General features: G+C 44.2%; 1 protein-coding gene and 2 long non-coding RNA genes across 3 annotated transcripts; all 3 read left to right on the plus strand.

Annotated features, from left to right (window-relative positions):
* The first annotated feature begins 2,020 nt into the window (after positions 1–2,020).
* Positions 2,021–4,738, plus strand: LOC121539953 (zona pellucida sperm-binding protein 3). Its single transcript, XM_041848605.1, has 8 exons — positions 2,021–2,597; positions 2,685–2,803; positions 2,906–3,009; positions 3,281–3,458; positions 3,646–3,763; positions 3,965–4,047; positions 4,277–4,356; positions 4,603–4,738. The coding sequence occupies exons 1-8, from the start codon at positions 2,079–2,081 to the stop codon at positions 4,665–4,667; spliced, it is 1,266 nt and encodes a 421-aa protein (XP_041704539.1). The 5' UTR covers positions 2,021–2,078; the 3' UTR covers positions 4,668–4,738.
* Positions 4,739–8,672: 3,934 nt separating this feature from the next.
* Positions 8,673–11,336, plus strand: LOC121539954. The gene is made up of 6 exons (XR_005995432.1): positions 8,673–8,786; positions 8,929–9,048; positions 10,044–10,134; positions 10,262–10,409; positions 10,492–10,646; positions 10,757–11,336. It is a non-coding gene; the product is annotated as an uncharacterized LOC121539954 (long non-coding RNA).
* A 4,144-nt stretch (positions 11,337–15,480) lies between these two features.
* LOC121539955 lies at positions 15,481–26,700 on the plus strand. The gene is made up of 4 exons (XR_005995433.1): positions 15,481–15,517; positions 15,745–15,833; positions 25,589–25,676; positions 25,768–26,700. It is a non-coding gene; the product is annotated as an uncharacterized LOC121539955 (long non-coding RNA).
* Positions 26,701–27,451: the final 751 nt, after the last annotated feature.

Below are 27,451 nucleotides of genomic sequence, written 5' to 3' on the forward strand. Positions count from 1 at the left end.
CCATGCACAAAGCGAGGTCCATACAGAAATGGTTTGTCGAGATCGATGTGGAAGAACTTTATTGGCCTGCACAGAGCCCTGACCTCAACCCCATCGAACACCTTTGGGATGAATTGGAACGCCGACTGCGAGGCAGGCCTAACCGCCCAACATCAGTGCCGGACCTCACTAATGCTCTTGTGGTTGAATGAAAGCAAGTCCTTGCAGCAATGTTCCAACATCTAGTGGAAAGCCTTCCCAGAAGAGTGAAGGCTGTTATAGCAGCAAAGGGGGGACCAACTCCATATTAATGCCCATGATTTTGGAATGAGATGTTCGACGAGCAGGTGTCCACATACTTTTGGTCATGTTGTGTGTATATATTATTTTATTGTGGTCCTCTGTAGCTCAGCTGGTAGAGCACGGCGCTTGTAACGCCAAGGTAGTGGGTTCGATCCCCGGGACCACCCATACACAAAAATGTATGCACGCACGACTGTAAGTCGCTTTGGATAAAAGCGTCTGCTAAATGGCATATTATTATTTATATTTATATATTATATTATTTATTTATTATATTATATTATATTTATTTTTTTGACCCCTCCACCCAATAAAATATGGTCTGGTCCTTCTGGCATTTGCCAGAATTGCCAGAAGGCCAATCCGCCAATGTCTCCAACTCTGTTCATGGAGTGCGACAGTCCTGTAGGTTGTTGCTCCAGCCCTAATGTAGAGCACCTGATTCTAATAATTAGCTGGTTGATAAATTGAATCAGGTTAGTTACAACTGGGGTTGGATTGAAAACCTACAGGAGGGTAGGGTAGCGCTCCAGGAACAGGGTTGGAGATCCCTGGGCCCAGTTTCTCAAAAGCAACTTAAGGCAAAGTGTATTGTTAGAACCTTCGTAGGAGCATCCCAAAACCAAAATTATTAAGGTGCACTTAAACTCTCGTAAACTAACACCTACCTCAGAACATCTGTGTCCTTAGATGCTTTTTTGCCCTCCCGTGTCACTTTATACAAACAATATCTCCGCTAAACATAATCACATGGTTTATCTTATCTCTATGACTGCAGAAAACTTCAGAACAAAGTTGACTACAAAATAAATTTGCCTATGTCTTTGCAATTGATACAAACATGACGTATAAAAAATATGCTTCAAATGAAAACCGCATCCACAGAAACTAGTCCCGCTGCATTAAAATAAACAGTGGGCTATAGGACTATTTAAATACATTTCATGTTCTGTTTTGCTATTTGTAGACTAATTGTAGACTATTTTGTAATTTGCCTATATATATATTTCATGTTGTGTAGCCTAACGTGCGCAATGTGCCAAATCAGCGATTTAATGCATTTTTATTTGGTAAGCATTATAATAACCTGCCTTAACATTTGCAGCCATAAGGTGGTAATATCTCTCTAGGAACTAATCCATCATCAGTATTGTGAAATAATTCTAACGTTAAGGCAAATTTTGAATGGAGAAAGCTGTTCTCGCTTTCTTTCGATCCCATCAGTATCGACACATACTCCAACAACGCACTTAGCGACCGTTCTCTCTGCTTGGTGTTTTGGGAAAAGTGTGTTACATTTTCGGCCGTTGTGGGAAAGATGTATCATTAAAACACTCATAAGGCTAAATTCCATCACTATCAGGAAACCGGTCCCAGGACATTATAAATCAGGGATGGGCAACTCAGTGGCCAGAGTAATGTCACACTTCTTCCCCATCCCTAGCAAACACAGCTGATTAAACTAATTGCATTTTAAACTGAAGATTAGTTGATTATTGGAGTCAGGTGTGTTAGCTGGGGCTTGCGCAAAAGTGTGACATCAATCAGGCCCCAGAGGACTGGAGTTGACCATCCCTGTTATAAATGAAGATACTTTAAAGTATTGAGATACATCCAGTTCAGATTGTAGTCTGTGTGCAGCTGCATAACACTTCTGGAAGATCATTAGATAAATCAAACAAGGGGTGGAGTCAAACTAAGACAAAGGGATACAAAATGGCTGTTCAGAAACAGTGTTGCTATTGCAAATGTCAAAGAATTCCAATAAATATATAATATAGAGACTAGATAGAATAATGGCGTTTTGTATTAAAATCATCTTACTTCTTACCTTTGGCTGTTTAGCTACAGTTCAGCAGATTTATCAGGCAGAGGAATCCCGGCGCCAAGTGGCACATGCCCCTGGGAGATTTGTTCCACAGTATAGGCCTGCTCAAGAACCAGCTAGATTTCAACCAAGACCTGTGCAATGGCCCGCCAGGGTCCAGACACCGAAGCAAGTTCAAAACCCTTTCCTCCAGTCAAAGCAGACATTCAATGAGCCTTTGACCTGGAGATTTCCTGAAGATCCAATCAAAGAGGTGCAGTTGGCTATTGATGAGCAGAGCCCGCTGCCTGTGCCTGCCAATAGCGTTGCAGTTCAATGTGGGGAGACTGCTGCTCGTGTGGAAGTCAAGCGAGATCTGCTTGGTATAGGCCAACTTATTCACGCAGCGGATCTCACCTTGGGAGGCTGTGCGGTCACCGGGGAGGATGCTTCCGCTCAAGTGCTGATCTTTGACACAGAGCTGCACGGATGTGGCAGCACTCTGACGGTAACATTGCGCTTTAGCACCGTTATAATTTTGCAAGGTTGACAACCATTGATTTTCTTACAATGCCACTTGCTGCTATGATTCCAGATGACTGATGATTCACTGGTCTACGTCTTCACACTCCGTTATACACCAGCCACTCTGGGCAGCAGCCCCGTTGTTCGGACAAGAGAAGTGGAGCTCTGGGTTGAGTGTCACTATCAAAGGTGAGTTGATTACACCTGCATTGTGGTGTTTTTGTAAGTTCAATCGACTTTGGATGCACTTCCTTGGACTTTTGGTCTCACATTAAAGAGACTCTTTTACAGAAAGCATGATGTGAGCAGTGATTCTGTGAAGCCCACCTGGAATCCCTATGCCTCCACTAAGGTTGCAGAGGAGTTCCTGTACTTCTCCCTGAGGCTAATGACTGGTGAGTAAGGGCTTGTCCTTGCCATATTGTCATTGATCTTGACAGGTACTGACTTAAGTGATGTCTCTGCACTTGTTTGTAAACTGTGGGGGTGGGTCTTGCCAACTGGCAAATGTAACTGCCACTGAGTTATTGGAATGAGGTGGTGACCCCAGAAAACAAAATGACAGCAGTTATTTTTGCCAATATCCAACCCCACAGTTGACAAACTAGAGCAGGGGCATTATGTTTGAAATGAGTAGTAGATTATGCCCTTTACTTGTCTTCACAGATAACTGGCAGTTGGAGAGACCCAGCAACGAGTACATTCTTGGAGATAATATTAACTTTGAAGCTTCTGTCGTCCAGTTCTACCATGTGCCCCTCCGAGTCTTTGTGGACCGCTGTGTAGCCACAGTCATCCCAAACATCAACACTGTCCCAAGATATGCCTTCATCGAGAACCATGGGTGAGTGTCCTTTGTAAGGTACTTGATCTAGTTCAAGGACTAATCATTTGCTTTAATCTATTGCTAAGGAAGGCATTTCCCATTCCCTCCACCTGCCCACACTTCAGATCAACGTCCATTTTGAATGGCATCCTCCAGAGGTTCAACAGTGTAGGTAGCCTAATTTTTGTTTTTTTGTGCCCTTCAGTTGTCTGGTCGACACCAAGCTGACAGGCTCCAGGTCCCAGTTCATACCTCGCACCATGGATGACAAGCTCCGGTTCCAGATAGAAGCCTTTAGGTTTCAGGTTGTGAACACTGGATCGGTGAGTAGTCAATCCTGAGGTCTTCTGCAAATTAGCTTGGCTATCCCAATTTATAGAACTGGCAGTTGATGAGCTTCAATCAAAAATTAAGAATAGTATTCCCAATATGGCTGTTGTACCCACCATGACGTAGCTTTGAGTGTCACATCTACTAATTACGTGGTACCAATTCCGAGGCTTCAACAAATGTAATTTCAACAGCTATACATTACCTGCCTCCTGAAAGCCACAACAGCTTCAGCGCGTATTGATCATGAGAACAAGGCCTGTTCCTTCTTGAATGGGTAAGTCTGGGTATATATGCAGGTTGTGCACTTTAAATAATGTCATTTAGCAGATGCTTTTATCCAAAGCGACTTAGTCATTTGCGCATACATTTTTACGTATGGGTGGTCCCGGGATCGAACCCACTACCCTGGCGTTACAAGCGCCATGCTCTACCAATTGAGCTACAGAGGACCACACTTTACTTGCACCGACTGTGTACAACATGCAACACTCTGTTTTCCATAGATGGCATGAGGCCAATGGGAAAGACCAGGCATGTGGCTGTTGTGACACAGACTGTGGCATGAAAAGGGAACCAGATCCAGGTACATGTGCACTTCAGTCCAATGTTTCTCAATCATTCCTGGATGACTCTCTGGGGTGCACATTTTTGTCTTACTCCAATACCTACGTAGTTGATTCACCTAAGCCTTTGGCTAAATTGGCGGTCAGTGCTGGGGTGGAACAAAAAAGTGCACCCACTGAGTCACCCAGGAATTGACTGAGAAACAATGCTTTTGTCAAGTTTGTTTCTTAGTTCTCCCTATGTAGACATGGTCTTCTGCTCTTAGGTTTCCAGTGGGCGCAAGAAGCTTCTGTTGGTCCTCTCAACATAAAGGAAAAGCTTCTTCACTGATGGCCTACTCATCTGGACTGACTTTCCTGCTAAAAAATGCATTCTGGATAAAATAAAATCTATCTAGATTACGTTTGTTGTGCATTTTGTTCATTGACTAGCATGAGCTTTTGTAATATGTATCCCAGGTCTAAAATGAAGTTCCTCAACTCCCTGATTCTGTAGTTTTTGTTATATCTTAACTTGATTGCTGACATGTATAATGTTTTGATACTATATCAACAATGTACTAATGAAACTAATACCCAACGTTTTTGGGTGGAGTTTTCCTTTTAACCGGTGAACTTCAGCAGGTAAAAATGTCAGGTCTTAAAACTGCCCTGTATCGTGACTTAAACCTTGCTAAAACAATTTAAATGCACAATTCTGGTGAGGCTATTACCGCTCACAGGAAACATTTTTTTTACTACCAAAATGTGACTTGCACAATTTCCCATGAACCTTCTGGGGGGAGGGCCTGGAAGTGGTATATTCCAGTGTACTGTATCTAGCCCATCAATGTGAATCTCTGAACTGCAACAATGCAAGTTCGATTTTCGATCGTTGTGCAACCAATAGTAAAAGTAGTAGTCTCTACCACACATTACATTAGTCTTGTTTAGTTACAGGGTGTATTCCTGACTAATGGAGGGGGAACGGGTCCTCCATTAAAGGTGAATACAGGGCAATGAGAAGTAGTGTAACTCTTATAGTTCAGGAACAGTGGGTTTGATTTAGAAAGGACTTTATACTTTTAAGAGTGGGCATAGACAGAAGCTACATGACCCTTCGGTGTTGATTAGAGTATCTATACTGTAGAAGAAAAAAAACTCACTTCTATGTAATGGTATTGATTTACAAAACTCTGAAATGGGGCTTTGTAGCGGGGAATGCATTGTATTACAAACTCAAACAATTGCTGGTATTTTCAGAAAGTGCTTGAAAGGATATGGTTTGTTTGGACAATTTGTCAATAGTGCTGAAGCTATTGGATGTTGAGGATTTACATTCTGTCTAGGTTTTTAGTTTGTCAATGTTGCCAGTATGCCAATTCTGTTTCAAATCCTCTTCGCTCTATTTGATGCATGTCACGCAACTCCACGAAACAACTCTTATCCCTCCACACATTCATAAAAATCCATTCATATTATTTATCCACCATAATTGAAGTGGAAAGGGTCCAATGGATTTGCACACTTCCATTCTTCTGGAGTTCTCCAGCTGTAAAAAAAACAAGGACAATTAAATAAATTATGAAAAATATTCAACATCAAGGAATGGTGTAAACTTGTAGAGAAAAGAAAATGCAATACTTTAACTTTTAGATTTTCAGTAAATACTGTGAAGGACTTCGAAGAGGTTATAAAATAATTACATCCAACTTTTGTTTGGTATGTTTATTTCAATGCAAAAGCTTTAAAATGTATGAGATTCCTTTAACCTTTCATAACTGAGCAATGGGTGTAGGGAGTTAAACTAGTCAGTCTCTAGGCAACCCTAAACCCTTTATTATCCTTAAGGCTTTGCCTTTTGCAGTGCTAGACAAATATTACAACATTACAATAGAAGCTTTATCAAAATTATTCAATAGAAAATGTAATGAGGTAAACCAATAACTTGATTCTCAGAAGTTTTTTGACGCTTTTGAGTAATATTTTGAACTTTTTGATGGCTCTAATTTGCACCTCTGGATTGTTACGTCTGTCATTGTGTTTATCGCTCTCTGACAAAGACACTCAGCTCTCTGTGAAATTATTTGAATGGTGAAAGCTGACCTGAGAGCAGCGCTGCCTTTCAATCTGTATCAGTATCGACACATGCTCCAACGATGCACGTAGCGACCATTCTCTCTGCGTGGTGTTTTTGGGAAACGCTTGTTACAGCTTCCGGCCGTTGTAGGAAAGATGCATCGTCAAAACACTCGTAAGCCTCAGTTCCATTGCTATTTTTCTCTATTGATGCACATAAAATAATGAAAAGCATTCATAAAATACTTTGAAGGCACATTACTTTATGGAGATTGCCAGGTTTTCGCCCATAATAACATGCTAATAATTTGAACTTTCTGGTTGCTATATATGGAAGTCTAATCAGTAACAATGGGTAAAAAGTTGTGATGAAATATCAACCAAAATGTTGTTTGTAACACTTTGCTTGTGACCCTTTTCTTGTGTTTCTTGGCAGTCATCCACATCGTTTTTATTCACTAATTACCAGGAAAATCGGGTATGCAACGTATTCCCACTGTAGTTCGCATTAAATGAAAAGTAGGCTGTAAGTTGTTTTTAAGGGTGGCACTTTAATAAAAATTTTAATGTATTTATCAACGGCGGAGGGAAATGAATGTCAGATTAAATGCCCCAATACACACAGCTCTTGGTGATCCATTGCTAAGGGCCATGCAAATCTCTGTTTCTTTAAAGGCCTGGTGAGATGGCAAAATGTTTCATTTAATTTAATCTCCTACCTAATTGGGGCCTGTTAGACTTAGATTTTCTCAAATGGCATAGTAATACTGTAGATACCAACCACACGCAGGGACTCTGACAGACGGCTGCCTTCTGTCTGTATGTCTGTCTGTTTGTATGTAATTGCATGGTGCCCTAAACATCCATTACTGTCCTTTCTAAAATAGTGTCTCCCTCTGTGTTATGTCACTTAGCGTTGACTTAACAAGAACAGTGCTTACTGTATTCCCTTTCCATAGAGCACTAATTTGTCAAGACAGATGTTCTTTCCTGCCTTGAAATGTCATGTCCAAAGAAGTGGCAAACTTTCTGAAGCCAGAACATAGATATAACTGAAGGGCCCATCCTGTTTCAGTACATGTATGGTCAAACTGTATGATAGCTATTTTCTAAACAGAGACTTTCCCATCAGAACTAGATGTTCAAGTCCCAGACCAACTTCATTCATGCGACACATTTCTGTCATAGTCCCAAGTACAGCCAAGTGTAGAACACTGTGTGACCGAGTCGTTGTGAGACTGGAGGAGGAGAAGGGGACAGAATGGGAGCGTAATCATGGGATGGATGGCCGGGAGCAGAGGTGACTGGAGAAGTGTGTGGCTCAGCAGATTCTGCGGGACTGCTCGCTTGTCTTCCGCTGACCCCTGACCTTGTCTGTCCAAACCTCCTCTCCCATGGCCTCCAGAGTGTCCCCGAAAACTCTTACACCCAGTTTTCTGCGCCAACCCTGTGCTGTGGTTAACACTTTCCAAGGCTCTTGTTCCTCAACTTCTTAAGTTAATGGGCTTTTCTCCTACTAACTGTGTTGCAGGCAACATGAATTTAGTCTATTTTCTGTGGTAAAGCAGAATGTCTCAGCATCTGTCCTTGTGAGCAGGTGTGTTCCAGTCCTCACGTAATTATGTTAAATTGGTCAATTAATTGACTAATGGTGTGGATATCAGACCACTTGAAGACGGTTAACTAAGGGTTAGGAAAATACACAGGACTTCCAGGACAGACTTGGAAACCCATATTTTTAGACGGAGAGATGGATCAGGAAAGCTAAGCCTACAGGGATGACCGAGTAAGAGGGAGAGGGAGAAAGACAGATGTTCAGAATACAGTCATTTCTGACAGCCTCTCAAGGGTCCTCATATATGCAGGCTGTTAATTATTTAGATGCGGTTGTGTTTTTCCTCTCCTCTTCGATTAGTCCCGGCTGAGTGACTGTGCGTCTTTTAGGGTCCCCCAGGGAAGCCTATTCCAATGCAAGGTCGTAGGGTGACGAGTCTCAACATAACAGCGGACATTGTTTTATGTAGGTCTTAAAGACATAATTCCACATTTCCTGGGGCCAAACATACACACACAAAAACACTAAAGTGTTCGCACCAAGTTTGCTTGTGCTTTTTTTCCAGAGGAAATATAACGTTAAAAGCATCTGCTAAATGGCCATATTTTTTAAGAACTCTTGCCCAAAACTTAGACAAGGATTGGCTAATCACTGAAGAAGAGTAGGATGTGGAAGAGAGGGGGCGTGCTTGCTCTACACACCGCCACACCAGAAGAGGTCCGTTAGAAGGGGTCTGTTGTGTCCCAAAATCCAATCCAATCCCTCATCCACTTCCAGGAGCATGTTCGTGTTCCTCTGGTGGCCTCGTTTAAGCTGTCATAGCTATATCAATAACATGTACTAGTTGATTTAAAACCTACAGTACACTGCAAAATTGGAAAGTGTTAACAAGTGTTCATTTTCTTAGTGTTACATTTTTAGTGTTATGAGGTGTTGATTTAAGTTGTTTTTACACCCTCTGTGCTACTATAACTCCCAGGTGAGAGGTTTGGCGGTGGCACTGAGCAGTGTTGATTGAGATTCCGGTTTTAACTTGAAACGTCCATTTCATCTAATTGCCGACGGTGCAAGGACAGTTGGAATTGCGCAGCATCGAAAGGTAAGTAATTTGGTGTTAGCTGGTGGCCAAACGTGTTATATCGGCTGTGAATGGTCGAGATCTTTGTTTGTAGATATAGCTACATCTACGAAGTTTAGATTTAGAAGGTTGCTAGCTAGCTAACGTGGTTAGTTAACGTTAGTGCTAGATTAATTAGCTATCTAGATAAATGTTAGCGGGAACTTTGTCTCAACTTCATTAGTTCGCTAAAATTAGCAAACTATACTGTTTGAGAAAATGAATCGAAATCCAAAAGGATCAGAGTTAGGCTGGGCCGTTAGGTGATTTCAAACATGTGTTTGTTGAGTTCACGAGGCCAACTAAAATTAGTGGTGCAGCAGGTGGATGGTGTTAATTGGAGTGTGACCTAGTGTGATCAATTTGAGCCTCGTTTGGTGCAGCATGTAGCTAGCCAGGAAGTGAAGGTAACAACATGGCTAATATTCTTCAAAACGCATATAACTAAGAATGTTTGTCTGGCCAAAAATTGTTAGATAGCTAGCTCGCTACAACACCGACCTCAACATCTTGTAACTTAATGCTAACATTAGCTAGCTAGCACACATGGCCAGACGTGATAGGGTTGTGTCATTTAGATTAACATGTTTATGGTGTGTGCTTGTTGTTAATCACAGATCAGACATTGTGTTCAAGCCAATACGGCTTCAAATGTATTGGCCAGTTTCTTTCCTATAGATTTGAGTGGTGGTGGTAACTGTTTGTAGCTAGTTAGATAGCTAGCTAGTTTGGTTGGTTGATTTCACTGGAATATTGCCTTGTCAAGCCGCAGATCCGCAGGAAGGCACACACTAGTTACATAGTTAAAGTGGCATTTGGAACAAATGGTTGATCCACTGCAGGGAAGACAAAGGGGAGAGGGTATAAGGGGCATTTTGTGTGATTGTTTCTATATGTACATCTACACCATAAAATGTTTGCAACATAATGCAACTTAAATATGACATTGTGTGTAATTGCATTTTGTGGGAGTGCAGAGTGACATGTTGGTGAAGGTCCAATACCAAAAATGCAAGAAGTTCATGAAGTTGCATCCTGGGTTCTCTTATGGAGATTTCATCAATCAAGGTGAATATATGAACAGTCTGATGTATGTTCTTAGTTGAACCCTTGGGCTTGATTTGGGTCAGACCCATTCTGTTGCCCCCTAGGTGGCTTATCTCCCTTTACTCTGATTATTCTCTCATTTTTGTAGTCAAAAATAGGTTTGGACTGCCCTCTGCAGCACAAATACACATTTTTGATGATTCCCAAACTGAGGTGGAGGAGGATGTCCTGCTGGACCTGATTGAGGCCAATCCAGACCTGTGCCTCACAATCAAAGATCTAGAATCTAGATGAAGGTATCTTTCTACAGTCTCACATAATGATATCAAATAACATGGATGTATAGATTGATTGCTTTCATCCATTGTTTGTGCTCAGACTTTTCTTCTGCAGGCTGTTCGACACCTAGTTCATGCACAGACACATTATCCCTCTCGTCAAGTGATTTAGACCTGAGATCTCCAGAAAGACCATCTAAAAAGGCCAACGCAACCTTATGAAATGAGGCCATCGACTCCGCAGCAGTAAAATAGGTATAATGATAACTGATATTGGATGTTGATAATCCCATTTCTGTGTTTGCTCATCATGGAGATTCAGACAGCATAAACCAACCCTAAAAACGTTTCTCTTGTCTTAATAGATGGTCCGAGATGCCCTGACTAGTAGACCTGGTGGGCAAGACTTATTTAGAAGAGGACCAGACAACCAAAACATTGGACCACAGAACCAGGAGAGAGATGATTGCCATCTTAGTCAGCCACATGAAAGAGATGCATGGGTTAGCTTCTCATTAGCCAATATGGCCACAAACAATGGATCAAAACAATCAAACTACACATTAATGTTATTTGGCATCATTATGAGACTAGAAAGATACAGTACCTTCATCAACAAAACTTTGGTTAAACATATTTGGAGTGTGTATGCTTTACTGTTTTTGAGCAGGAGGCTTCCCACTTGTCAACAGAGAGAACGTTATGCTCTTGGAATTGTGACCCTCTTTCCTTCGTTGAGAGATCATTTTTCCGCCAAAGGCTATGTAAGTGCTGGTAGAGCATGCTTGCTTTAATATTTTGACACTTGTTCTGTGGACTGAAAGGGGCATCAAACCATCATAGAATCAAGTCTAAAAATGATAACTATTTGACTACCATGTTGGTCACCTTTCCCCACATCTAAGGAACACTTCTATGATCCTGACACAAATCAAATCAAATCAAATGTTATTGGTCACATGCGCCGAATACAACAGGTGCAGACATTACAGTGAAATGCTTACTTACAGCCCTTAACCAACAGTGCATTTATTTTTAACAAAAAAAATAAAAAAACAAAAAAAGTGTTGAGAAAAAAAAGAGCAGAAGTAAAGTAACAGTAGGGAGGCTATATATACAGGGGGGGTACCGTTGCAGAGTCAATGTGCGGGGGCACCGGCTAGTTGAGGTAATATGTACATGTGGGTAGAGTTAAAGTGACTATGCATAAATAATTAACAGAGTAGCAGCAGCGTAAAAAGGATGGGGTGGGGGGGCAGTGCAAATAGTCTGGGTAGCCATGATTAGCTGTTCAGGAGTCTTATGGCTTGGGGGTAGAAGCTGTTGAGAAGTCTTTTGGACCTAGACTTGGCACTCCGGTACCGCTTGCCATGCGGTAGCAGAGAGAACAGTCTATGACTAGGGTGGCTGGAGTCTTTGACAATTTTGAGGGCCTTCCTCTGACACCGCCTGGTATAGAGGTCCTGGATGGCAGGAAGCTTGGCCCCAGTGATGTACTGGGCCGTACGCACTACCCTCTGTTGTGCCTTGCGGTCGGAGGCCAAGCAGTTGCCATACCAGGCGGTGATGCAACCAGTCAGGATGCTCTCGATGGTGCAGCTGTAGAATTTTTTGAGGATCTGAGGACCCATGCCAAATCTTTTCAGTCTCCTGAGGGGGAATAGGCTTTGTCGTGCCCTCTTCACGACTGTCATGGTGTGTTTGGACCATGATAGTTCGTTGGTGATGTGGACACCAAGGAACTTGAAGCTCTCAACCTGTTCCACTACAGCCCCGTCGATGAGAATGGGGGCGTGCTCAGTCCTCTTTTTTTTCCTGTAGTCCACAATCATTTCCTTTGTCTTGGTCACGTTGAGGGAGAGGTTGTTGTCCTGGCACCACACGGCCAGGTCTCTGACCTCCTCCCTATAGGCTGTCTCATCGTTGTCGGTGATCAGGCCTACCACTGTTGTCATCGGCAAACTTAATGATGGTGTTGGAGTCGTGCCTGGCCATGCAGTCATGGGTGAACAGAGAGTACAGGAGGGGACTGAGCACGCACCCCTGAGGGGCCCCCGTGTTGAGGATCAGTGTGGCAGATGTGTTGTTACCTACCCTTACCACCTGGGGGCGGCCCGTCAGGAAGTCCAGGATCCAGTTGCAGAGGGAGGTGTTTAGTCCCAGGATCCTTAGCTTAGTGATGAGCTTAGAGGGCACTATGGTGTTGAATGCTGAGCTGTAGTCAATGAATAGCATTCTCACGTAGGTGTTCCTCTTGTCCAGGTGGGAAAGGACAGTGTGGAGTGCAATAGAGATTGCATCATCTGTGGATCTGTTGGGGCGGTATGCAAATTGGAGTGGGTCTAGGGTTTCTGGGATAATGCTGTTGATGTGAGCCATGACCAGCCTTTCAAAGCACTTCATGGCTACAGACGTCAGTGCTACGGGTCGGTAGTCATTTAGGCAGGTTTACTTAGAGTCCTTGGGCACGGGGACTATGGTGGTCTGCTTGAAACATGTTGGTATTACAGACTCAGTCAGGGACATGTTGAAAATGTCAGTGAAGACACTTGCCAGTTGGTCAGCACATGCTCGGAGTACACGTCCTGGTAATCCGTCTGGCCCTGCGGCCTTGTGAATGTTGACCAGGCAAAGGATATCTGAATTATCGCCTGAAGACGGTATCAAGGAAGACCTCACGTCGACCTATCAAGAAGAGTATTTAACTCCAGTCGGGAGGCCCAACCCATAGGAGGAAGACTGACCTGGACCACCAGCTTGTTGGTGATGCTTGCAAGAAGGCCATATTATTCCTTGTCCACTCGGCCAATGAAAAATAAATCTATCAGAAGATGAAAGAGGTGTTCCACTATCGCCAGGAGCTAGTTTGTAGTCCAGACAGAAGCACAGATGTCCTCACAGTCTTTCCCAGGTTTCTGGACATCAAAGCATTGGTGAGTGATGTAGTATGTCTTGGAATCAGAACTACAGGATATCTGTCTGATTGAGAACATGATTTTGTATTGGTCATGAAGTTGAGTTGATCCACTTTGTTTTATGTGAATCAGGACTTGCTGATTTTCGACGATGAAACATGCTCTAAGCTCTTCGAAAAGTGGGACACTATTGAAGCCTAAAGCCATCAAACTGGTAAGATCCCTGACTACGACCACTGATTTGTGTCGCCTCCTGAAGTGTGCAGAAGAACTGCCAGAGAATGACAGCGAAACCAGTAAGTGGATTCTCTCATGGGTAGTGCAATGTTTCAAACTCAGCGATAAAGTTTTATATGATTTGGTGTTTGCCATTTCTTGCCCTCAGACTTGGACAATATGTCCTCCCTGCTGCTGCTGCTTCTACTCCTCCCACCACCAGCAGGAGGGAAGAGGACCAAGATCAGTGCCAGTGATGCTGTGGGCAGACTAGTGCACTTTCATAAGGTAAGATGATACAGTAATTGTTGTGTAATTTCTTTTTTGGGTTGTCTCTTCATTGTCTTAACATGTGGAGAGTGACTTAAAAATACCCTTCATGTGTTGCTGTCATGCAGCATTGAAGACCATCTTGATGGGAGCCATGGTCGACAGCCATAACTCCTTGCCTTCGGAAGAAGACAGAGCAAGATTGACAACTACTACATCGTGGTGGACAAGAGGCTTGTTCCCTGCCAGGCAACTAGTGGTCTGTGTGCGTTTTATGGACTTTTCAAAACCCACTTTGTCTTTAACCTGACGTATGATGATACTCTAGTCAACTTCTACACATTTGTGCAGACAACCATCTACAACATTGATGGAAACAGCCAGTCATTGATATCTAATTTGAGAATTGAGCATAGCTTCTATCCCTCCACCAAGTTCAGATTGGTCTGTGCTCAAGATAGTTGTAGACGGCAGTTTTCAACATACTCAGGTTTCAGAAAACATTTGAATAGTATTCATGAGGATATTGGTCAAGTAGTTTATGCATTGAGCTTAGAAGGGCCCTCTGATGTTGTTGATTTTCCAGTCCAGTTAGAAGCTCCACAAATGGGTGGCGACATTGGTGTCCCACATGATAACGCTCAAAGAGATTGTTTTGAGAAGAATGGACAGTGTCTTGCTAAAGAGATATGTGTGCCTCCATCATTGCCAAGTTGCAAGCTAGTGGTGTTGCAAATAGTGTTTTGCAAACACCAATTTGCTATACACTCTGAAAATTAAGGGTTCAATTGGAGTTATTCTAAGATCGTCAAAGATCCTCGAAGAATCTTAGGGTTCTTGGCAATGAAAAACAGCCCCAAAAGGTTCTTCAAAGAACTTCTTAAGAGGTGGGGTTCATCGAGGAACTTTGCAATTGCAACTGAAAATGCTTGTGCTACATTTGAATGCGACAACAGTTAAAAAGGTAAGTTGGGTTGATGTTAGGCTCTGAATATGTATCGAAATAATTGATATAATAATATAAAATACTAATGAATAACGAAGACAATTATGTCTTCTGTGAATAGCTTCCATAACGTTAGCTGTCACGTTAGCTAGCTATAGTTCAGAAGAATTAACGTAAATATTAGAAAGCCGGGTTTGACCATTGTATGAGCTACAGTAGCTAGCTAGCTAACGTTAGCTAACGTTATGTCCTAACTAGGCAGAACTAGGTTTGTATTATTTCCTGAACTATATTCTGTCCCAGATATTGTTTCCATAAAGCCAACATGGCTTTACACTCATTAACATACGTTTCCAATCTAGAGCAGTTATCTCACTTTGTGAGAATGAACTAGCTAGCTTCGTTGACGCAAGGTAACTAACTAAGGATGGTGAACTGTCCAGACGAGACTGAATTTGTCAATGTTGCGTATAATCTTTCAAGTCAGCCTGATTAAAATATTGAACAATTTGTGTACAAAGATAGCTTGAAATTTGATATTAGGCCTGCATGGCAGTACTTTTACCGTATGGCAGTACTTGTACTGTATTGGCTAGTGCTTTCTCCAATATGTTCTTCTATTTTGCATTCAATTGTATGTCGATGCCATTTATCTTTCAATATTTATTTAATATATATATTTTTTATGCTTGCAAGACTATTCTTTGACACATTTTCTCTACCTTTGAAATTCTTATAGGACAGAACATGGACACAATGCAATTGGGATCAATAAGAAGGTAAGGATATGTTGTAGGACAGCTGTATTTGAAGTGCACATTTAACCTACATAGCAGTCAATACAAACTGAAATCTATTAGCATACAAATGGCATTCAAATGGCACACCAGTGTCTTTGGTGAGTTGGCTTTGGTCATTTCATGGGTTTTCCTGGTGGGGACAAAGGTAGTGCCTTTGCATAACCTAACTGGACTCTGGCATGAAACCTTATTCTGTTTCCTTTCAGAAATTCTGAAGTATATGGATGGTCAGTGGAGGATGTCTGCCAGTGGCTTCAGCAAAATCAGTTGGAGGACTACACCTCTCCTTTCCAAGGTTTATAATTTAAATATTTTTTTTATCGTCAATTGCCTGCAAGGTCCAACCAAAACTTGACTTCCGCTTTTAACCCAACTATCGGGTAGCTCTTGTTGTGGAGGTCTCATAACTGCCTTGCTCAAGGACAGAACAACAGATTTCTTCACCCCTTTGGCTGGACGATTTGAATGCTTTAACTGCTAGGCTACCCCTCCATTGTCACGATCGTTATACGGAGTAGACCAATGCGCAGCGTTAGTTGCGAACATACTTAACTTTATTATCTTTAGTGATAATATAACAACAAAACAAATAAACGAAACGTGCAGTCCTACGGTTTAACACAGAAACAAACCAAACGGAAACAAGATCCCACAAACACTAAGGGAAACAGACTGTTTAAATATGGCTCCCAATCAGAGACAACCAGCAACAGCTGACACTCGTTGCCTCTGATTGGGAGCCACTCTGGCCAACATAGAAAAGCAACAACTAGAACTCCCACACAGAACATAAACACATGGAATCTACACACCCTGGCTCAACATATAGAGTCCCCAGAGCCAGGGTGTGACAGTACCCCCCCCAAAGGCGCGGACTGCGACCGCGCCTCAACAAAACCCAAACAGGGGAGGGCTGGGTGGGCATTCCTCCTCGGAGGCGGTTCCGGCTCCGGGCTTGACCACCACCCTTCAATAATCCCCCCGTAGCGCCCCTGGTCCGGTCTGGTCCCGCAGGCTGGAGCTGGACTGGACATCGAAGGAGCGGATTGCTTAAGCTCCGTTGTGGAGCAGCTGACCGGTACCTGATCAGGCACCGGTGACCCAGGCACGGGTTGTGCCGACTGACGACGCGCACCCCGGCTGGGTGCGCGTGGGCAGGAACGGACCGGACCGGGCTGACGATGCGCACTCCCTGGCTTGGTGCGTGGAGCAGCAACGGGCCGGACCGGGCTGACGATACGCACCCTGGCTTGGTGCGTGGAGCAGGAATGAACCGGACCGGGCTGACGATGCGCACCCCTGGTTTGGTGCGTGGAGCAGCAACGGGCCGGACCGGGCTGACGATACGCACCCCTGGCTTGGTGCGTGGAGCAGGAACGGACCGTACCGGGCTGACGACTCGCACCCCTGGCTTGGTGCGAGTGGCAGGAACAGGCCGGGCCGGGCTGGCGACGCGCACCGTAGGCTTGGTGCGAGGAGCAGGAACAGGCCGGGCTGGGCTGGCGACGCGCACCGTAGGCTTGGTGCGAGGGGCAGGAACAGGCCGGGCCGGGCTGGCGAAGCGCACCGTAGGCTTGGTGCGAGTGGCAGGAACAGGCCGGGCCGGGCTGGCGACGCGCACCGTAGGCTTGGTGCGAGTGGCAGGAACAGGCCGGGCCGGGCTGGCGACGCGCACCGTAGGCTTGGTGCGAGTGGCAGGAACAGGCCGGGCCGGGCTGGCGACGCGCACCGTAGGCTTGGTGCGAGTGGCAGGAACAGGCCGGGCCGGGCTGGCGACGCGCACCGTAGGCTTGGTGCGAGTGGCAGGAACAGGCCGGGCCGGGCTGGCGACGCGCACCGTAGGCTTGGTGCGAGTGGCAGGAACAGGCCGGGCAGGGCTGGCGACGCGCACCGTAGGCTTGGTGCGGGGGGCAGGAACAGGCCGGGCCGGGCTGGCGACGCGCACTGTAGGCTTGGTGCGGGGGGCAGGAACAGGCCGGGCTGGCGACGCGCACCGTAGGCTTGGTGCGAGTGGCAGGAACAGGCCGGGCAGGGCTGGCGACGCGCACCGTAGGCTTGGTGCGGGGGGCAGGAACAGGCCGGGCCGGGCTGGTGACGCGCACCGTACACTTGGTGCGAGGGGCAGGAACAGGCCGGGCCGGGCTGGCGACGCGCACCGTACACTTGGTGCGAGGGGCAGGAACAGGCCGGGCTGGCAAGCACACCGTACACTTGGTGCGAGGAGCAGGAACAGGCCGGGCCGGGCTGGCGACGCGCACCGTACACTTGGTGCGAGGGGCAGGAACAGGCCGGACCGTACTGGGAACACACACCACTGGCCTTAAACGGGGATCAGGAACGGGCCGGACCGGACTGGCAATACACCTCAGTACCTCTCGCCGCGCCTCTACATCTTCCTTCCCTCTTCTCACCAATGGCTCCCGTAACCTGGTGGCCTTCTGAATTCGCCCCTTATCTGCCTCCAGCAGCCCCGTCGTCCATGTCATGTGCCCCACCCTAAAAATTTATTGGGGTTGCCTCTCGTCCGTCCGACGACGACACTGTTGACGCCGTTGCTCCTCTCTCCGTCGCGCCTCTACCGTCTCACTCCATGGACGGCGGTCCATCCCGGCCTGGATTTCCTCCCAGGTCCAGGACCCCTGCCCGTCCAATATTTGCTCCCACGTCCAGGCTGCCTGCTCCTGGACACGCTGCTTGGTCCTGGTATGGTGGGATCTTCTGTCACGATCGTTATACGGAGTAGACCAATGCGCAGCGTTAGTTGCGAACATACTTAACTTTATTATCTTTAGTGATAATATAACAACAAAACAAATAAACGTGCAGTCCTACGGTTTAACACAGAAACAAACCAAACGGAAACAAGATCCCACAAACACTAAAGGAAACAGACTGTTTAAATATGGCTCCCAATCAGAGACAACCAGCAACAGCTGACACTCGTTGCCTCTGATTGGGAGCCACTCTGGCCAACATAGAAAAGCAACAACTAGAACTCCCACACAGAACATAAACACATGGAATCTACACACCCTGGCTCAACATATAGAGTCCCCAGAGCCAGGGTGTGACATCCAGTCAACACCAGTCAAAATGCCTGCTTTGTATAACTGCCCAATATGCAACAGGCATTTTTTTTTGCTCATAAAACAGATTCACCACATTGGTCTGTATCACCAGAGTGAGCCAGGGTTCCTGTTAACATGTGGACTTGGAGGTTGCATGAAAACATGAAAATGCTTTGTGCCATATAGGACACATATATACAGAAAACACAAAGATTTGCTGACCGATACAGTGGGGGAAAAAAAAGTATTTAGTCAGCCACCAATTGTGCAAGTTCTCCCACTTAAAAAAGATGAGAGGCCTGTAATTTTCATCGTAGGTACACGTCAACTATGACAGACAAAATGAGAAAAAAAAATCCAGAAAATCACATTGTAGGATTTTTTATGAATTTATTTGCAAATGATGGTGGAAAATAAGTATTTGGTCAATAACAAATGTTTCGCAATACTTTGTTATATACCCTTTGTTGGCAATGACACAGGTCAAACGTTTTCTGTAAGTCTTCACAAAAAAATGTTTGTCCAGAAAATCACATTGTAGGATTTTTTATGAATTTATTTGCAAATTATGGTGGAAAATAAGTATTTGGTCACCTACAAACAAGCAAGATTTCTGGCTCACACAGACCTGTAACTTCTTCTTTAAGAGGCTCCTCTGTCCTCCACTCGTTACCTGTATTAATGGCACCTGTTTGAACTTGTTATCAGTATAAAAGACACCTGTCCACAACCTCAAACAGTCACACTCCAAACTCCACTATGGCCAAGACCAAAGAGCTGTCAAAGGACACCAGAAACAAAATTGTAGACCTGCACCAGGCTGGGAAGACTGAATCTGCAATAGGTAAGCAGCTTGGTTTGAAGAAATCAACTGTGGGAGCAATTATTAGGAAATGGAAGACATACAAGACCACTGATAATCTCCCTCGATCTGGGGGCTCCACGCAAGATCTCACCCCGTGGGGGTCAAAATGATCACAAGAACGGTGAGCAAAAATCCCAGAACCACACGGGGGGACCTAGTGAATGACCTGCAGAGAGCTGGGACCAAAGTAACAAAGCCTACCATCAGTAACACACTACGCCGCCAGGGACTCAAATCCTGCAGTGCCAGACGTGTCCCCCTGCTTAAGCCAGTACATGTCCAGGCCCGTCTGAAGTTTGCTAGAGTGCATTTGGATGATCCAGAAGAGGATTGGGAGAATGTCATATGGTCAGATGAAACCAAAATATAACTTTTTGGTAAAAACTCAACTCGTCGTGTTTGGAGGACAAAGAATGCTGAGTTGCATCCAAAGAACACCATACCTACTGTGAAGCATGGGGGTGGAAACATCATGCTTTGGGGCTGTTTTTCTGCAAAGGGACCTGGACGACTGATCCGTGTAAAGGAAAGAATGAATGGGGCCATGTATCGTGAGATTTTGAGTGAAAACCTCCTTCCATCAGCAAGGGCATTGAAGATGAAACGTGGCTGGGTCTTTCAGCATGACAATGATCCCAAACACACCGCCCGGGCAACGAAGGAGTGGCTTCGTAAGAAGCATTTCAAGGTCCTGGAGTGGCCTAGCCAGTCTCCAGATCTCAACCCCATAGAAAATCTTTGGAGGGAGTTGAAAGTCCGTGTTGCCCAGCGACAGCCCCAAAACTCACTGCTCTAGAGGAGATCTGCATGGAGGAATGGGCCAAAATACCAGCAACAGTGTGTGAAAACCTTGTGAAGACTTACAGAAAATGTTTGACCTGTGTCATTGCCAACAAAGGGTATATAACAAAGTATTGAGAAACTTTTGTTATTGACCAAATACTTATTTTCCACCATAATTAGCAAATAAATAAATTAAAAATCCTACAATGTGATTTTCTTTTCTCATTTTGTCTGTCATGGTTGACGTGTACCTATGATGAAAATTACAGGCCTCTCATCTTTTTAAGTGGGAGAACTTGCACAATTGGTGGCTGACTAAATACTTTTTTCCCCCACTGTATGCCTAATGCCTGACTACATTGAGGAAAATGTGAACGACGATGACTCTGATCTCGTGTGGGCGCCTGCAACTAATGTTATTGAGTCCTTGGACTTCAAAACTGAAGACCTGGTTAGAGGCCTTAAGAGAAACCTCTGCCTTTTTATGTTGAAGATCAGAGAGAAGCATTGTGTTCCTGCGACTGTGCAGAGCAGTATAGTGGAGGATCTTCATTCTATTTTTAATTAATTTATGTCCCATTACAGTGATGCTTTGAAATTCCGTCTTAGAAACATTCACATCAATGTTGATGAGGACAATGACTTGTGTGAGCTTTTTAAACCAGACAAACGTTTTTGAAGAGTGCATGAGAAGCATCAACACAGAGTGGATGCTGGAGCAATACTGCTGTGAAGAAATGGGAATGGTTAGACCAAGAGATACATCTGAGTGGTGAAGAACAGGACAGAGGCAGTTTTCAGTACATCCCACTACCCAACCTTTTGAAGAAGGTGGCACAAAATGAAGATGTTTGGGCGAGCTTAAATAGAGAAGACCAACCTGCCAACGATGAAATCTTGACTGATTTCACAGATGGGAATTTTTTCAAGAGCAATCCCTTGCTCACGCAAAAACAAACAATGCGGCTTTTTTATATAGATTAATTTGAGGTTGTCAATCCACTTGGATCAAAAAAAGGAAAACACAAGCTTTCAGCTGCGTATTTCAAAATTGGCAATCTTGACAAGAAACACACATCTCAGCTGCAAAACATTTACCTCTCCACCCAGATACAACACAAGCTAATTCAGAAAGGAGTAACAAGTTATGAAGTCTTCCAGCCTCTGCTTGATGATATCAGACTGCTGGAGACACAAGGTATTTCTTTGGAGTGCAACGGAGAAAGCAAGGTCTTTCGTGCCACCATTGCCACAATCTCCGCTGACAAGCTCTCTTCCCATGATGTTGCTAAATTACGAGATTGATAACTTCCCCTATAGCAACTACGACAGATCATCCAGACCACCACCACTATCTGAGCATGTCCTGAGGAATAATGGGCATCTGGCTGGGCGTGGATCTGAGAAATTCACCACCTTCCCCAAATGATTGGGTCCCAAATAGTTAGTTGTGATGCATGGGAAATGTACCTGTTACTGAGAGACATTGGGGACATAATCATGACACCTACCATCAAAAGGTCTTAGGGACCATACCTGGAAGAGAAAATTATGGAATTGCATGCTCTTTTTCAAGAAGTCTTCCCAAAAAAGCAAACACCCAAGATGCACTTTCTGATCCATCACCCCCGACTGCTGATGGCATATGGACCACTTATCCATCTGTCGTGTATGCGCTTTGAAGCCAAACATCAGTACTTCAAGAGAATTGCATGTCATCTGCAACTACAAAAACATTGCAAAGACAGTGGCCAAAAGACACCAGATGAGACCATGCTGGGAGCAGTCAAAGAACACTTGCTTAGGAAGCACAGTACCACTCTGGGCAGACACGAGACATCCCAATTCGTGCCCTCCCGGTCTCTGTCACTTGTGCTCTGCAGGCTAGAGGATCTGAATTGGGGAGGATCTGAATCCAGACCATGTCAGCAAAACGAACTGCATCACTGTAGACAGCGTGTCATACAAGATTGGTGATTGTCTGGTGATTGGGATGGCTCACACTGAGGAGATTCCAGTGTTCTTCAAAGTAAACCACATATACGGCATATTGGGCAGCTGGTATTTGTGTGGAAAGCTCATGACTCCCTCTAGTTTCAACAGCCATGCACATGCCCATGTGGTTGAGGACAGTCTCCAGTGGGCAGCCGTGGTGCCTGGGGAGGAACTGGCATTCCATGGTCTGGACAGCTACCTTGATCCCGAGGGGAGACTCACAATCCCTCTCCGGCATTGGATTTGCAGGTGATTTTTGTCTAAAATATGACTAAAATTGAGATGGAGTCTTGCGTCTTGTGTTTCAGCATTTAAACTGGTTGTGATCGCGTCATAGCTTTTGATATCCTGGTCCTTGGTTTTAAGAGGATGGGTCTTGGTCTGTAGACTTGGCTCCAGTCTTGACTCCAATGCAATATAAAATCCTGTAAAACAACTACTGCTATTCAATCAATCAATCAATCAATCAAACTTTATTTATAAAGTCCTTTTTACATCAGCAGATGTCACAAAGTGCTATATAGAAACCCAGCCTAAATCCCCAAACAGCAAGCAATGCAGATGTAGAAGCACGGTGGCTAGGAAAAACTCCCTAGAAAGGCAGAAACCTAGAGAGGAACCAGGCTCTGAAGGGTGGCCAGTCCCCTTCTGGCTGTGCCTGGTGGAGATTATAACAGTACATGGCCATTAAGGCCAGATTTTTCTCCAAGATGTTCAAACGTTCATAGATGACCAGCAGGGTCAAATAATAATCACAGTGGTTGTAGAGGTTGCAATAGGTCAGTACATCAGGAGTAAATGTCACTTGGCTTTTCATAGCTGGGCATTTAGAGGTTGAAATAGCAGGTGCAGTAGAGAGAGAGATTTGATTAATATCTCATATCTAATAAAACTTTCTCAACTTTACTCAACAGACAACCTCATCGATAGTGAGACACTCATGGGCTTGAACGACAGGATGATCGAACAGCTGTTTCCTGTCATAAAAACTCAAGTTCGATTTGCTAAAATAATTGGAAATTTAAAGAAGTATGTAACTGTGAGGCATTTATCAACTATTTTTTAATACACTGCTCAAAAAAATAAAGGGAACACTTAAACAACACAATGTAACTCCAAGTCAATCACACTTCTGTGAAATCAAACTGTCCACTTAGGAAGCAACACTGATTGACAACAAATGTCACATGCTGTTGTGCAAATGGAATAGACAACAGGTGGAAATTATAGGCAATTAGCAAGACACCCCCAATAAAGGACTGGTTTTGCAGGTGGTGACCACAGACCACTTCTCAGTTCCTATGCTTCCTGGCTGATGTTTTGGTCACTTTTGAATGCTGGTGGTGCTTTCACTCTAGTGGTAGCATGAGACTGAGTCTACAACCCACACAAGTGGCTCAGGTAGTGCAGCTCATCCAGGATGGCACATCAATGCGAGCTGTGGCAAGAAGGTTTGCTGTGTCTGTCAGCGTAGTGTCCAGAGCAAGGAGCCGCTACCAGGAGACAGGCCAGTACATCAGGAGACGTGGAGGAGGCCGTAGGAGGGCAACATCCCAGCAGCAGGACTGCTACCTCCGCCTTTGTGCAAGGAGGAGCAGGTGGAGCACTGCCAGAGCCCTGCAAAATGACCTCCAGCAGGCCACAAATGTGCATGTGTCTGCTCAAACGGTCAGAAACAGACTCCATGAGGGTGGTATGAGGTCCCAACGTCCACAGGTGGGGGTTGTGCTTACAGCCCAACACCGTGCAGGACGTTTGGCATTTGCCAGAGAACACCAATATTGGCAAATTCGCCACTGGCGCCCTGTGCTCTTCACAGATGAAAGCAGGTTCACACTGAGCACATGTGACAGACGTGACAGAGTCTGGAGACGCCGTGGAGAACGTTCTGCTGCCTGCAACATCCTCCAGCATGACCGGTTTGGCGGTGGGTCAGTCATGGTGTGGGGTGGCATTTCTTTGGGGGGCCGCACAGCCCTCCATGTGCTCGCCAGAGGTAGCCTGACTGCCATTAGGTACCGAGATGAGATCATCAGACCCTTTGCGAGACCATATGCTGGTGCGGTTGACCTCATGTGGCTGGAGTGTGTCAGCAGTTCCTGCAAGAGGAAAGCATTGATGCTATGGACTGGCCCGCCCGTTCCCCAGACCTGAATCCAATTGAGCACATCTGGGACATCATGTCTCGCTCCATTCCACCAACCCCACGTTGCACCACAGACTGTCCAGGAGTTGGCGGATGCTTTAGTCCAGGTCTGGGAGGAGATCCCTCAGGAGACCATCCGCCACCTCATCAGGAGCATGCCCAGGCGTTGTAGGGAGGTCATACAGGCACGTGGAGGCCACACACACTACTGAGCCTAATTTTGACTTGTTTTAAGGACATTACATCAAAGTTGGATCAGCCTGTAGTGTGGTTTTCCACTTTAATTTTGAGGGTTACTCCAAATCCAGACCTCCATGGGTTGATACGTTTGATTTCCATTGATAATTTTTGTGTGATTTTGTTGTCAGCACATTCAACTATGTAAAGAAAAAAGTATTTAAGATTATTTCATTCATTCAGATCTAGGATGTGTTATTTTAGTGTTCCCTTAATTTTTTTGAGCAGTGTATAATGAGCTCTATATAATTGTTCCTTGTACAACAAAGCTATTGAACTTGTAATACCATAACAAGAATTCATACCTTGTTTCTTGCTGTATAGATTTTACATTTAATTTTTTTTACATTTTAGTCATTTAGCAGACGCTCTTATCCAGAGCGACTTACAGTTAGTGAGTGCATACATTATTATTTATTTTTTTATACTGGCCCCCCGTGGGAATCGAACCCACAACCCTGGCGTTACAAACAACATGCTCTACCAACTGAGCTACATCCCTGCCGGCCATTCCCTCCCCTACCCTGGACGACGCTCAATCTGCTTTGTATTTGTGACGACAGAACTAAACATGTAAACGTATATGCTTCTATGTCTCAGCTCTCTCCAACAAGACCAACCCACCACAATTTGCTACCAGCCCCTACTACCAACCAACAACCACCATCCACCAACCAACACAAAACTGTGGCCCACAATATTCACCCTTCCTGAGTTCCCCAAAGTCCTGCAGTGTAAACAGAGTGAAGATGTCCACTCTCCCACTCATTAGTCCAAGTGGAGGAGCCAAATCATCCAAGTTTAATTTGATATGTAATGTAAAATGTAATACCATGTGCACATATAACTGGTCAGTTTTTATAAATTGGCACATCATGTGAGTTTGTTTGTGTGTGTGCGTAGTCATGGGATTTGTTATGCTGCTGGAACACTACATTGATTTACTATTTTCAAAGGTACCCTACAAGCAGACAATATACCGACGTCTGTACATCATTGGTGGCCAACTACCCATTTCTAAGGGACCGTACAGGACAAGGATATGTGAGTGATATTTGTACTCTTTTTTTTTTACACAATTCACAGTATTGTGTGGTCATTACTAATAACTAAATCTCCATTCTCCTTTACTAAGGAATCATGGCATGGGATGATAAAAAATACATTCAAAAAAGAAAGACAACCTCTTGTCTGCAAAACAGAGGTTGCAATCATCAGAGCTAAGTTCACACAGAAAAGGAGTTCTGATGGCAATGCAGGACCAGCATCAAATACAGCTAATGTTTGTGGCTAACGTTACCCCTACCCTTAAACCTAAACTTAGTTCCAGCAAGTGTTTGCTTGTCAACAAAGTTGCAGTTAATAGTTTGTGTATAATTTGAGTGTATATATGGACCATACAATATATGCGACTATCCAATGAAGTGGGAACATTATTTAAAAATCAAGAGCTTTACCTGTGCGTATGTGTGTTTCTGTCATAGGTGACTAATGACGTGCATGATATGGAGCTACTTGGGGGTGTGTCTGCTACACCACTTTTGAACCAAGTAAATAACAGTAATATAATTGTCAACATATGCTCATTGGATCATGAATTTGAAACAAACTCTCACTTTTCTTATTCTGACGAAATTTACTGGTATTGAACTAATCTTTACTAGGCATTGAAAGAATGAAGGAGGAATGCAAAATAAACCATCCTGACTGTAGCCTCCTGCAGGACTGATTTTCATTCTGATGCACTGATTTCATTCTGGTGCGCCTGTGATGTACTGATTTCATTCTGGTGCGCCTGTAATGTACTAATTTCATTCTGATGCACTGATTTCATTCTGATGTGCCTGTGATGTACTGATTTCATTCTGATGCACTGATTTCATTCTGATGCGCCTGTGATGCACTGTTTTCACTGATGCGCCTGTGATGGATCAGAGTAGCCTCAGTACATGTACTATATGTGATGCACTGTTTTAATTCTGATGCAACTGTGATGCACTGATTTCATTTTAATGTGCCTGTGATGCACAATTTTCACTGTGACGACCCTGTGATGCACTGTTTTCACTTTGGCCTAAATAAATGAAACAAAGCAGAGTCACTACTCTTGTAAGGAATCCTTTATTGCTAATGTTTAAGTCACCTACAACTTGCAGGCTTGATTTAAGTGGGTGAGAACCAGACAAATAATGGTTATTTACTAGTGTGAATATTTAGCACTTCCTGGTGTCAATTCATCTAAAGGATGCATTCTCTAGAGTTGATCCTCAACACTAAAAGGTTTTGCTGCTTAATACTGAGTGTTGAAAAAACACTCCCATGGGTCATTTGAACAACACCTGAAGTGTTATATCTTCACACTCGAGTGTTTTCAATATTAACACTACAAAAAGTGTTAAATTAACACTGATAGTGGACCTATAGAAACACTGGGTGCGTGTTTAAAATTAACACGCCTGGTGTTAAATGAACACTTTCCAATTTGCTGTGTATGTTTAACCCTTTATCATGGTTGGTGTCTTGAGGATTTGTCCAAAATCGTGACATAAAATATTACTTTTCTGTCCTTGTATTTATGGCAGTGTAAGTTGTCATTATATAATATATTAAGCATTAATCCGTTAAATTAGACATTGAACTTGAACCCTGTAAGAATCCCTGATCTAGCTGTCGGACTGTTTTTTTGTATAGAGATCTCAGAAATGCAGTGTAACTAGGTAACATTTCGTGTCTCCTTATGTTACGGGATGAAAACAGATTTCATGGGCACCCAAATCCCAAATAATGTATGCATTGCAAAATTGCATGCTTCTAACCGA

The sequence above is a fragment of the Coregonus clupeaformis genome, chromosome 26 (genome assembly GCF_020615455.1).
Source record: "Coregonus clupeaformis isolate EN_2021a chromosome 26, ASM2061545v1, whole genome shotgun sequence".
Taxonomy (NCBI): Eukaryota; Metazoa; Chordata; class Actinopteri; order Salmoniformes; family Salmonidae; genus Coregonus; species Coregonus clupeaformis.